Source organism: Lactuca saligna, chromosome 9 (genome assembly GCF_052625555.1).
Source record: "Lactuca saligna cultivar CGN05327 chromosome 9, ASM5262555v1, whole genome shotgun sequence".
In the NCBI taxonomy this organism is placed as follows: Eukaryota; Viridiplantae; Streptophyta; class Magnoliopsida; order Asterales; family Asteraceae; genus Lactuca; species Lactuca saligna.
The window spans coordinates 29,231,514-29,245,039 of NC_136425.1; the positions used below are offsets into that span (position 1 = coordinate 29,231,514).

The 13,526-nt window shown below is 36.3% G+C and overlaps 1 protein-coding gene across 1 annotated transcript; it reads left to right on the plus strand.

The window, feature by feature from the left end:
• Positions 1–3,429: 3,429 nt before the first annotated feature.
• LOC145013932 (uncharacterized) lies at positions 3,430–5,825 on the plus strand. The gene is made up of 4 exons (XM_078972291.1): positions 3,430–3,546; positions 4,044–4,621; positions 4,719–5,369; positions 5,540–5,825. The coding sequence occupies exons 2-4, from the start codon at positions 4,085–4,087 to the stop codon at positions 5,624–5,626; spliced, it is 1,275 nt and encodes a 424-aa protein (XP_078828417.1). The 5' UTR covers positions 3,430–3,546; positions 4,044–4,084; the 3' UTR covers positions 5,627–5,825.
• Positions 5,826–13,526: the final 7,701 nt, after the last annotated feature.

Genomic DNA, 13,526 nt, shown 5'->3' on the forward strand with positions numbered 1-13,526 from the left:
TATTAAAAAATTAAAATAAATTGATTTTATAATCTGAAAATAGTTTTTTAATACCGAAATTTTTTAATAATTTATGACATTTCGACAAAAATTTATGATATTTCAGCAAAAAATAATTATAGTTTAACAAAAAATAAAGATATTTTAGCATAAAATAATGATATTTTAACAACAAATTATTATTATTCAATATAAAAAAAAAGATTTTTTTTTCAACAAGAATAAACAAAAAAAAATGAAAAAAAAGGGAAATAAGATTTCAGTAATATATAATCAATATTTTAGCAAAAAAAGAAGAAGAAGAGGTTGGAAGATGTAAAACAAGTGTTGCACCAAGAAGAACACACGCATATTTTTTTTTTAATTCGAAGACTTCTGAAAAAACAAACAGCTGCAAAATAAAAAGTGATGCACGTGTGCTGCGCCGCATAACAATAAAAGGTCTGAAAATGTTTTTTCTAAAAAACAAACAACACTGTTGTAGATTTTGATGTATTTTGCTATTCAATTTTAAATAATAAAATAATTTATTAAAGTTGATTAAAAAGTAAGGAGTAGACAACTAGTTATAGATATACACGTGACATGAATGAAAAAAATTCAAGATGGGCACACAAGCTGAAATTCTAGACGATCGATTATGAAAATTTTAAAGCAACCTAATTTTTTAATTATTTTTTATAGGATTAGATTGCTAGCCTTTTAAGAGTAAACATATACGTTACCTGACTAAATTTGATGGAATTTGAACTGTAACCGGAAACCATCTGTTCTTAAGATGTTGGAACTGAAACCGATTGAATCAGTTCTCAGATTTTTGAACTGGAATCGGGATCGGAATCGACGGTTCCAATTCCGTTTCTGGATTCCACTGCCAAAAATAATTAGACAATTTAGTTATAAAAACAAATTAATTATAAAAAATTCACATTTGACTCGTCAAACCTCGTAAAATTTAGAGATGACACTTTATTTGTAGTGAAGCACCAAACAAGTGGGAGTTAAAACATATATACGTGACAGTTACAACCTCCCTAATACCACTCTCTATATGGTAAATATACATAAACCCATTTATTAATTCAAATCCCTTTGAAACGCAAAAAACAACCTTCTACAGGTTTAAAAGAAAAAACAACGAATAGTAAAACAATAAATAATAGAAAAATTCATGGTGGTGCTTCGATCAACAAGTACAAAAAGATAAGAAACATAAGGGGAGTTTTGTATATTTTTGTCATATCGCAGAACATCTACAAACTTTACAAACCAATAAAATCAAAGAAAATTTGTTAATTGGGAAAACAGAGGAAAATAACAACCAAAAACGCCTAAGACGATTCCACGACAGTTCCACTTCCAAAAGCAAATACCGTATTCCGGTGCTCATCCCTCGTTGCTATGGCTGGTGAATTGTGTAAATGGTGATGGTCTTGCATCACATCTTTTTTTCAATTGTTGAAATTTTGGAAAAACCAACTAAACTTATAAATGCTTCGTTTATTTTCAGGTTTTGTATTTTCCACATCAATCATCTTCCACCTTAATTCCTAGAAGTCTTACAAAAAAATTCATTATAGTAGCCACCACTTGGAAATGACTGTAATATTTGCTAAATTTGTTGTAAATCAAACCAATAGACACGCAACGAAACCGACAAATAATATTGAATATATGTTAATTGCGATTAATAGATCCAATTATAATTAATATGTTTACTGAGTTTCGTTTAGAAACCAGATTAATCCTTCTTGATTAGATCAGATTATAAGAAATGTAAAATGATAGTGTCCTGTTGTCGGAAAAAATTAAAAACAATACAATAATATTGTAAAACCGACCTGTTGATGGTTGATTTTGATTTTGGAATAATTGTATGGATCGGACTCCCGTCCTTAAACGTTTTTATTTTGCTTCTATTGGCTGTAAGTAACAAAGTAGAACCCCATGATTTAATGTAGATCTATCGATTTTCCAAAAGTACTGGAAAACGATAAACGTAAAGTGAATACTCGGAAACTGGAAGAAAATTATAGAAAATGGAAATGAAGCTTCAAATTTCGTAAATCTCTAACACAGCTCCTAGGGAGCTGTATTTATAGGCATTGAAACCCTAGAATACAGGAAATGGGTCGGCTCTTGGAAACCCTAGGGCTACGACTTACTCTCCAAGTTAGCCGTTTTCTAACCCTTTCAAAATATTTTGTATTCATATCTACGAAGTGGTAGAATATTATGTTGTCATATCTACTAAGTATCAGAATATTTTGTTGTCATATCTACGGAATGATAGAATATTCTGCTGTTATATTTACGAAATGACAGAATATTCTGTTGCCATATCATCCCCACCAATACGAAATAGAGGAAACTTGCCACATGCAAGATTGCCGCTATAATTTCCAACAAAACTAACATTTATAAATAACATATATATATATATATATATATATATATATATATATATATATATATATATATATTCTTTAGTTTTTGAAAAATAACAAGTTGGAAACTTTTCTCCAAATGCATTTTGGATTTTTCTTGAAATTTGTGAGTTATTCTTTTTATCTACACAATTTCTTTTTCTAAGGAAATATCTATACTTATGTATACAATAGTAATTTCGAAGTGTTTAATATTACCGTTTTTTCAATTAAATGTCTGATTTTAAGTAATTGTATCGTATATATTTTCTATTTACTATGTTTGTTTAACTTTTTGTTAGATTTTAATAACAAACAAAGTTTTTTCTTGAAATTACAGAATTGTTCATCGTATTTCAAATTTATTCTTTAAATTCCGGAGTTTTTTTCGAACTCCGAAATTTCTGTATGAAATCTAGAATATTAATCCAAAATGTACTTGTTTATCAGAAAAAAATGCCCAGTTTCGGACTTGTTGGTTACTTTGTAAAATAAAATTGGAGTTGTTTTCTTTAAATTTAGGTCATGGTTACTTTAAGTTAATATTCCAAAATGATTTGTTTCATCATTTCTCGGAACTAAAATCGGTGAAATATTAGTACGAGGGATATCTAAGAAAGATTTAAAGAATAGGCTATATCATCATTTGAAGTTGTATCAAGGAATCTAGGAAGACAATTTATTTCTTAATTATAAAGAAGACTTGATACTTGTCATATTAATGATTTAGTTTTCAGGAGACCCCGGAATAAGAATATGCTTTCTCTGAGAGAAGACCTAAAGTAGACCCTGCCAAGTGCCAAAGAATCTTGTTGGATGTTCTACTAATCAAAATTTCGTATATGCTTAATTTGTCTAAGAGGAAAGAGAAGTTGTAATTTTGGCTTTCATGGCGATTGAAGATGAGAATATGAGATGAAGTGTGAGTAAATCAAGATGGAAATCATGGGTTTCGGTATTAGTACTCATTCCTATAATCTTGAAGTTATTCTACCTTTTGGGAATCTATTTAAACCCAATGAAGAACACCCAATCTTTTTATATCTGTCTCAATTGTTAATAGAGGAAAAGGGTTGTCATATAGCTATAGCTGCTAATTGAGGATTCTGCAAACTTCAAGGTGTATTAATCCCCTTTCTTTCTCATATTCTATCAATATGCTTTCTTTTATAACATGTTTTTGTACGTATATCATAAAGTAAAGATAGTTAGTGTAAGCATCATCATTTTAAAGACACGCTTATTGCTAAATTTATTAATTGATCAAACAAACACATAAAAAACTGTTATCAATATTAAGAATATCTTAACTTGGATGTACTCAATCATCTTCATTCTTTTATTATAAAGGTTATATATATATATATATATATATATATATATATATATATATATATATATATATATATATATATATATGCTCATGTGTAGAACATATATAGAAAGACACCTAACCTTGTTTCATAATTATAATATATATGTGTTGATTACGTATATAATCTATCACTAGAATCTAGATAGCTTTATTATGAGATATCTTGAATAGTAATTAATTATTAATTCTTCATAAATTTATGTATATACATGCCTATAATCAATCAGTTTGTGTACGTATAGACTGCCGGTTTCCAGGGATATTATTAACTAGATCAGAGACAATGGGAAACGATGAAAAAAAAGTTCAACTTAAAGTATTTGTTGACAAAAAGAAGAAAAAAGTGATGTTCGCCGAAGCTGATGAAGACTTTGTGGAAATCCTCTTCAGTTTTTTCACTTTGCCTCTGGGAACAATCGCAAAACTCTCAAGAAAGCATGTAGACTCGAATGCTATAAAAGTCGGAAGCCTAACCTCACTGTATGAAAGTATCATAAATCTCAATGAAAAACATTTCTCCAACGAGCATTGTAAGGATGCATTGATTAATCCAAGCAATTCATCAGCATCTTTTTGCCAGAAGCTTAAAGTAAATCTAGATGAAACAAAGCCCATTATCTCTTCTATTGTGCCTCAAGATCAGCTTAAAGTAAATGTAGATGATGTAGTGTTTTTGAAAAAGAAAGCTTCTTTCATCATAACTGACGATCTCAATGTAGTTCCTGTGATGCTGGATACAAGCATCGTACTCCTTTGTTCACTTGGTGTTGAATACATTGATTTGCTAGAAGAGATAATCATGCCTTTTGGATTGGAAGAGGTAAGGTTATGTGGTGATAATTAGCGTTAATTAGTTATATACTATAATTTAAAGAAATTATTCGTTTTAATATATTCTATTCAAATTATTATTTCAGTTCTCGAATCTACTTAAGTGGTCATTGTTAACAAATAATCCTCTGACAAATCTGGTGCTTGGGGGAAGTAAACCCTGCCCATGTTCATCGTGTGACACAAACTCAGCGAGTGATTCGGCTTTGACTTCCATTGACTCTAGCGAGACTCGGACTCAGACTCAGACGACTCAGACGCCTAAGACTCAAACTCAAACTCAGAAAATGAAATTACTAGTACAAAAATCAACGAAGAAGGTATTATGTGCACAAGTGGAGAATCATTTCGTGGAATTGCTCTTCAGCTTCTTAACCATTCCGTTGGGTGCTTATGAACATTTAACAAAGGATAATTCATCTTCAGTGGGTATAAGTAATTTGTACAATAGTATTTCATCTTTAGGAGATGGAAAATACTTGAAATCAGAGGATGTAAAGACCATGTTACTTCGCCCAAAGCTTGCAGCAAATTATCTTCGTGTGACTAACTTTCTGCCGATTTATGAAGTAGATACACGCCCAGGTCGTTTCCTTAAAGAGCAAGCAACATTCATAGTTTCTGATGATCTGGAAGTAACAGTCTCTCCATCTGTAGCTACAATTACAAAGTTCAACACACTTGGTGTTCCCGTTTGTGATATTGAGGTTCTGGAAGTGACTGTAGGTGAACAAGAGGTAAGTTGGCTTTCCAAAACATGAATATTAAATAAGGACAATCTGGCTCCATGGACTTTGCATTAACCAAATAATAATATACATAAGCTAAGAGAGAAGGAATTAAGATTGAACAAGAGACAATATTCGAGTTTATATTGTATCATGATACCCTTTTCTTGATTATGCAGGCACTATTAATTCTCAAGGCTTCTCTTACCTCAACATCTGCTTTAACCGACTACCTCAACGCGTTGAGGAAGATACCAAAGGCATAATCATCGACTTGAAGCCCATCTTAATTGGTTATTGATGTATATAGTCATGATATATATATATATATATATATATATATATATATATATATATATATATTTGTTCGAGTAACGGTATTGTTAAGTGTACATATATAGGCACTTGCGGGATTGTGTATATTATTCATTTGTAATGCATACGTTATACTTTGGTTGTCGTTGAGTTGTTTGCATTTTATCATTAAATTTGTTTTGGTCCATGATGACACTACTAGAAAAACATGAAATACCGACAGCGAAATCCATCGGTTATAGCCAATAGCCGCCAAGTTTTAGGTCGTGGGTAGATTATACCGACAGGTTTACGAAGGAATATCTATGCATGCATTACCGACTGATTAACAACACCTTATCAAGAGGGGCTATTTGACCGAGTTTGACTTGTATACCAACAAATTTTCCGTTAATAATCGGTTAGAAATTTTGTTTTTTGCAAAATATAAAAAATTTCTACTTTTTTTGACAATAGGCATGAAAAGCCAATCAGAAAAGTTTATAATAAGCATATTCAAATACAAAACTAATTAGACATTACAATTAAAGTGTTAAAATACACAAACAATGTCTCGAAACGAAGTTTTACACAATTGTTTCATACCAACTAAGATTAACACAAAAGAAAACAACCCTAAGTGTTTACACATTCCATTGTTCCAAAATACCTATTCATTGTCATCGGGTGGAGTACAAGGTTGATTGGTTGATTACTGGACATATTCCACTAGCTGCCTAAAAAACATCTTCATTTGTTCTTGAATTTGAGCTTGTCATTTTCGGATGGTAGAAAGTTCTTCATGGAACCTTACAACCGAATAAAAAATGGTAACATAATTCAATACTTAAATGATAATAGCAATGTACTTTATTTTATTATAACAATGTATTTTAGTTTATAATTATAAAAATATGCTTAACTTCTAAACCGTAATAGCAATGTTCTTTTGTTTATTATCATTTTAATCCACAGTAACAACATACTTAACTTTTAAACCATAATAGCTATGTATTTTTGTTTATTACCAATTTAATCAATTTAACAACCAACTACCTACTTTTAAACAATAAGAACACTTTACTTTTGTTTATAATCAACTTTATCCATAATAACAACATACTATTTATCTATTAAAATATACTTTGGTTTATTATCAATTTAATCCATGATAACAACTTACTACTTAACTTTTAAATCATAATGGCAATGTACTTTTGTTTATTATGAATTTAATCAATATTAACAACAAACTACCTAACTTTTAAACCCTAATTGTAACATCCCAAATTCCAAAATAAAATTTTCATTTTCAGAATAGAATAAACACCCATTTTTATAAATATATAATCAATGTAAAAACCATTTTGTCATAAGCTGTAATTTAAAATCATAGTTATAAGAAAAAACAATGTTGAATCTTGAATCATAAAAACTGCCGAAGTATGTGTACACTCCTATCTTTGCGATTTGATTAGTACCTGAAAATATTTAGTCCACAATTGTAGGACAAAGCTTAGTGAGTTCCCAATATACTCCACACAACAACACACATACAATGCATGCACACATAAGCCTTCCATCTGACTGGACCACCTTGTAAGGCCTATAGTACACCTTGACCGCTCCCCTGAGCCTATTGTCTAATTGGACCCCCTTGGGCCCTATAATATTGTTAGACTGCTCCCTTGGGCCTACAATCTAACTGAACCATCTCTCAACTCCCACTATACATGTGCACCGCCTGTGCATCTTGGCCTACATCACAAAGTAGTACAACCTCGACCCAACCATAATATATCGACATATGCAAATAAGTAACAATAACCAACAAAAACATATAATCGTAACAGATTTACCAGTCGAACAGATGAGTAAAACATACCAATATACTACACATAAGGATACATATTCTAGTACCAAGTATAGTGGGAAAACTCACCTGAGCTAACCAATAGAGGCTCAACACCAAAACTCAGCAACATAACACCAGTCACATGCTACCTAAAACCAAATTGGAACTAGTCGTTAGCTAAACACTCAATTCTATGATAGTTTGACTAAAAGTCAAACTTGTTAAAATGTCAATAATCAGCGGTCAACAAAAGTCAATGGTCAACTAAGTCAATGGCCATTATACTGTAGAGAACTCTTGGACACGCCGTGGCTAATTCAGGACAAAACAGTCGAGATGCAGAGCACCACCATGTCGTGGGCCTTCCTTGGCCATCGATCCCTTGCAAGGGATGATAGTACCTGAAGCTGGACCGAAGATCAATCTTGGAGAACCAAGACGCACCCTGAAGCTGGTTGAATAAGTCATCGATCCTTGGCAAGGGATAACGGTCCTTCACCATCAGTTTGTTCAATTCCTTAAAATCAATTCACATCCTGTGCGATCCATCCTTCTTTTTCACGAAAAGGATCAGTGCTCCCCATGGAGAGCTGCTCGGACGGATAAACCCTTGGTCTAGTAGTTCCTGGAGCTGCGTGGATAGCTCCTGCATCTCAGGTAGTGCCAACCGATACGGTGCGCTGACTATCAAAGCCGCAACTGGCACTAAATCAATGCGAAACTGCACCTACCTCTCCGGAGGCAGTCCCAGTAACTCTTCGGAAAAAACGTCCCGATAATCCCGTACAGCTGGTACATTATCCACATCCGACATAGTCTGCGTTCTCGTATCCGAAACATAAGCCAGAAATCTTGAGCAACCCTGCTATAGGAACCTCCTTGCCCTCGCAACCGAACAGAGGGTCGATCCCTACGAGACCTTCTCGCCATGACTAACCATCTCTCCCCCACTTGGAGTTCGAACCCTGACCAGTTGGCGCTCGCAATCAATCATGACCCCGTTGGCCCCCAACCAATCCATTTTGATAATCACCTTCAGTCCTCGTAACAGTATCAGAACCAGATCTACACAAAACCTCTCACCCAACACATTCAAAACACAACCCCGATATACCCTCGCCGCACTAACTGTGCGGTCATCAACAATCTCCACCTCGAGCGGGAATCCAAGGACGTCGATGCATCCCCAAACTTCTTGCTAAGGGCAAGAGACACAAACGACCGGGTAGCACCCGAATCAAACAAGACATGAGCGGTCATGCCATTGACCAAAAAGGTCCCTATACAAATGTAATTACACATAAGTCATACAAAATAAATAAAATTAGAGGATAGTGAACACATACCAGCCACAACGTCTTGCCCAGCCTGAGCCTCCTCGGTAGTCAGCTGAAATGCATGGCTCTTCACCGATGGGGCTTCAACCTTAGCAGGGCGGCCATTAGTGATCCTCAGTGTGGCGGGCGCAGGTGCCGCCACTGCTCCTCCCCCTCCCTGCAACCTAGGATAGTCGACCTTCTTGTGGCCAGTCTGGTTGTAGTCGAAACATATCAGGCCCTTCTTGGGGTACTCCCTGCTCACGTGGCCCTGCTGACCACAAGAGTAGCATCCCGATACCCCAACTATCCGGCACGCCCGACTATGAAACCTCTCGCACTTGGCATACTGACCCAAGCCCTGCTGGACCTTACCCGAAGAATCAGAGGTCTTAGGCTTCTTAGCCTGACCCCCTACTGCCTGCACCTGCTCAGTCTTCCGCTTCGTGCGGGTTTCCAACTCCATCTCCCTCTAACGGGCTTTCTCCACCATCTCATTCAGGGTTTAGCACCTCGTAAAACTCACAAACTCCCTAATATCATCCCTCAACATGGAATGATATCGGGTCCTCCTCATCTCCTCGTCGGTAGCATACTGTGGGATTAACAAAGCTCGCTCTTGAAACTTGGTGGTGATCTGTGCCACGGTCTCGGTGGTATGTTGCAACTCATGAAGCTCCCTCACTAGGCATTACACCTCAATAGGTGGTGCAAACTCCGAATCAAACCGCCGAACAAACTCGGCCCATGTCATATCGGCCACTCCAGCTGGCCTCACCTAGCTAGTAACCTCGCCCCACCAATCGTGAGCCCTATCTCTCAACAAACATGAAGCAAACCCAACATTCGCTGCATCCGGAAAAGAACTCGTGCGTTGGGAGTTCTCGATGTCCGCTACCCAACGTCGACTGAAAATGGGGTCCGTGACCCCGGAGAACTCCGGTGCCCCACATGCCTTAAACTCCCAGAACGAGGGAGTTTGGGTCCCCACCTGACCCGCTGCCAACTCAGCCCTAAACAATCTAAGTCTTTTCCCCATAATCTCCATAATGCCCTCCTTGAATGTACCAAATATGATTGGGGTCGCATCAAGGATGCCCCTGGTAACCTCGGCTGCAATGAGCTCGCACATCCTATCATCAATGTTATCAGCAGTATCTCCTAATCTCGCACCGGATCCAAATCCCGATCCTCACCCCCAGCTTCAAATGGTGTCACCACCATGCTAAACTGAAAAAAATAATAAATTTCAGTGATCAGGATTACTATATAAGGGATCTTGCCATGTCGTCCTCCTTGAAGTCGTCAGATCTAACATTGGTTCGGGTATAGGTCCTGTGCTTCCAGTAGTACGGGCCCAATACTACCTTCTACTGTTCAACACCTACATGTACCTTTCCGCACTGCTCTACCTGATAACTCCAATTCATTCCGCAACCAAACCATATTTCACAACTACACCGGATACTAATCTCAGGCTGACCTATTACTTGCCCCATTCATATCAATTTGACCAATCATAACCGGTTGCTCTTATGCATGCAAATTGTACACATAGAAGGATCAAATAGGCTTTCGAATAAGAGACTCTACCCTAGAACCACAACCAAACAAGGAACAGGAAATAAGGCCAAATCAATCATTCTGAGACTATAAGCTCCTAACCGGATACAATTGTAAAAACATAAACACGGAAAGTCCCATATAATCAATAAGGCTCAATTATCAGTATAACATGGATAACACATTGGGGAACTACTTACTTGGCTCGACTGATCACGCGCTTTCCACTCTCGTCTTCTTATTTTTAGAAAGAAACTTTTGTGTTACTTTTGAAAATGATTTTACCATTTCCTTAGTCTGAGTCCTGACACACCCGAGAATGTGCCCTGATCTCTAAAACAAGGCTCTGATAGCAACTTGTAATGACCCAAAAATTCAAAGAAATTTTTCGCTTTTAATTATTAAAAAATAATTGCATAAACCATGAAATTCCCACATAATTGTTTTCAAATCAACGATTCATTACAATTTATTCCAAAACATCAGAGTGTCCCCGATTCCTAATAGTGAAAAAGAGAGAGAGATAGAGTGCACGCCGCGCCATCACACTTTGCCCTTTCCCTTGGGCTTAGATGTACCTGAAACAAATCAACAACCTGTAAGAGAATTGCTTAGTGAGTTCCTTAGAGCATTCCATACATCACACATGCACATATCCAGTTAGCTAATTAAAGATACACACATATCACATAAACCATGCTTACATAAAACCTGTAATAATGCCATGGGCTACCCCACATGGTCTTTACCTAGGAATGTCATGGGCTACCCCACTTGGTCTTACATCTAATGCCATGGGCTACCCCACATGGTCTTTACCTAGGACTGCTATGGGCTACCCCACATGGTATTACATCCAATGCCACGGGCTCCCCCGGGGTCTTCACACAAAACACATAATCACATATCATATAAAATCACATAATGGCTAACACATAATGGGCCGGACTTGGTGCCTTAGACCCATAGGTATGGTGAGAAGACTCACCTTAATCTGTTGAATACAAACACTGCCCTCCTAACAATCCGTAATCCCTCGAGCTGGACAATAATAGAGGTAATATAATCAATATTAGAACTTTAAATAAACCAAGGGGGAAACCAATCTCCAAACCCCTCCTCAAGGCCCAAATACCCTTTTCTTACTAATGGGCCCCAAGTCCAAGTCCAATATCCTTCATGGGCCTTTTGGCCCAATAAGGCCCAACCATTGCATCCATGGCCCACATAGATGAAGAAGTCCATAATTCACAGAATACGACCAGACCCTGAACCCAAATGAGGCCCACAGGCTTAAAGGCTCAAAACAGATTAAGGCCCAACTGCTGTTGCGTACGCCCAACATACTGAGGGTTTGGGAACTACGCGCTGCGTACAGCTGGTTACTCCCAGCGTACAACCGGCTTAAGCACTTTTTACATTAAGTGCTTAATGCTCGGTTTCCTCATGACTAAAAGTCAGATCCAGGTCTATAAAAACGTCCTAAGGCATAAAGTTGCCAACTTTATTCCCTTGCATGCTTCCAAGTCGTCCAACACTTCCATTAAGGCCTTTATAAGGTTCTTAATCCATGCATGATGCCTAAACATCCATCAAGATCCCATTTTTATTCTTCTAAACGACTAAGGGACCTCATATCTGTCATCCTCCTCTTATGGAGTTGCTTAACTCATCAAAAGAGGTCCAAAACCAACCAAATGGGCAAAGCTAGAAAACCCTAGCTATATCTAAGGATTTAGATGGAAAGGTGCAAGCTTTTTATCTTCAGAAGCTTTGTAAGGTGAGTTTAATGCAGGATCTTGAAGCACCTATATGATCCAAGCCTGCTTGATCAATTCTTCTTCTTGCAATGAACACTAGAAGGTCACAAATGCACTCTTTTAAGCTCAAGAATGATATCACAAGGTTCTCTAGGGTGCAAGGACGATCTAAGGCTATGGAGGCTCTTTGGGGTTCAGTCCAAGGGACTTAAGATCATTTAAATAGGCCACATGCCCGGAAATTAGGGTTTTGCACCACTGGCCCGTATGCCCGACGTAAGCCTTGGTACGCCCAACGTACCGTAATTCATCCCGCGACCAGCCATGCATAGTACGCCGAGCATACAATTGAGTACACCTAACATACTTAAGGGACTATTCATGCCAAAAATATAATTTCCTTAGGGTTTCAAGACATACCTGATTTTTGGGTGTTACATTTACCCTTTGACTCCAGCATAAACCAATGGCTTGGATCATATAACCAATATTATCAACATCCAATAGGGTCTAAACCGTATTCCCTTGAATCCCAAGGCCTTTAATTGATCCATTTATTATCCACAATCCCAAAATAAGAAATATCTCGAAACAAGATGTTACAATGATAAATCCTTTGAGATGAATAAATAGTAAAACAAGGATGAGTAATTGGGTTAATTGTTTGTTTGATGATTAAACACATTAACTATATTACTATGAGTCGAAAACCTTATGTACTTACCAGGTTTCCAAACCCAACCCACTCAGCCTTTTTGTATCACGGGTAGCGGTATAAAGTTGCATGCATGATGAGAGATTCAAGGAGATGGAGACCATTAGTATAATGAGACATTGTAAGTCTCCGTTTATGATTATGTTTTCTATCAGTTATGACATGCCAAACTTTTATAAATCAATGGAAAGCATTTCATCTGAAATGCCTTGATTTGATATTATATCATGTCAAGGATATTTTGGGGACCAACACCGCAACAAAAGAAATACCCCGTTTTAAAATAAACATAAATAAAAGTTTTAAAATGACCATAAATTTGGGGATATCACAATCTACAAGCTCCAATGCAACCAACACTTCTCCAATGAACTTTTTGTTCTCCAAGATGCACCAAGAACACTCCAAAACACATTCTTTTGGACACAAGACTCAAACTAGGGTTAGGGTTTCAATGGATGACGTTTGATAAGTGTATATATATATATATATATATATATATATATATATATATATATATATATATATATGTAACATACACGTTTTGAAATTGTATTTTGTAATGAATAAAATTGTGAAATATTATGTAAAATTGAGTGTTGAGTTCTAACAGATGTTTTTTTTACTAGAAATGGAGTAAAACTATGTTTAGAATCACTCAGA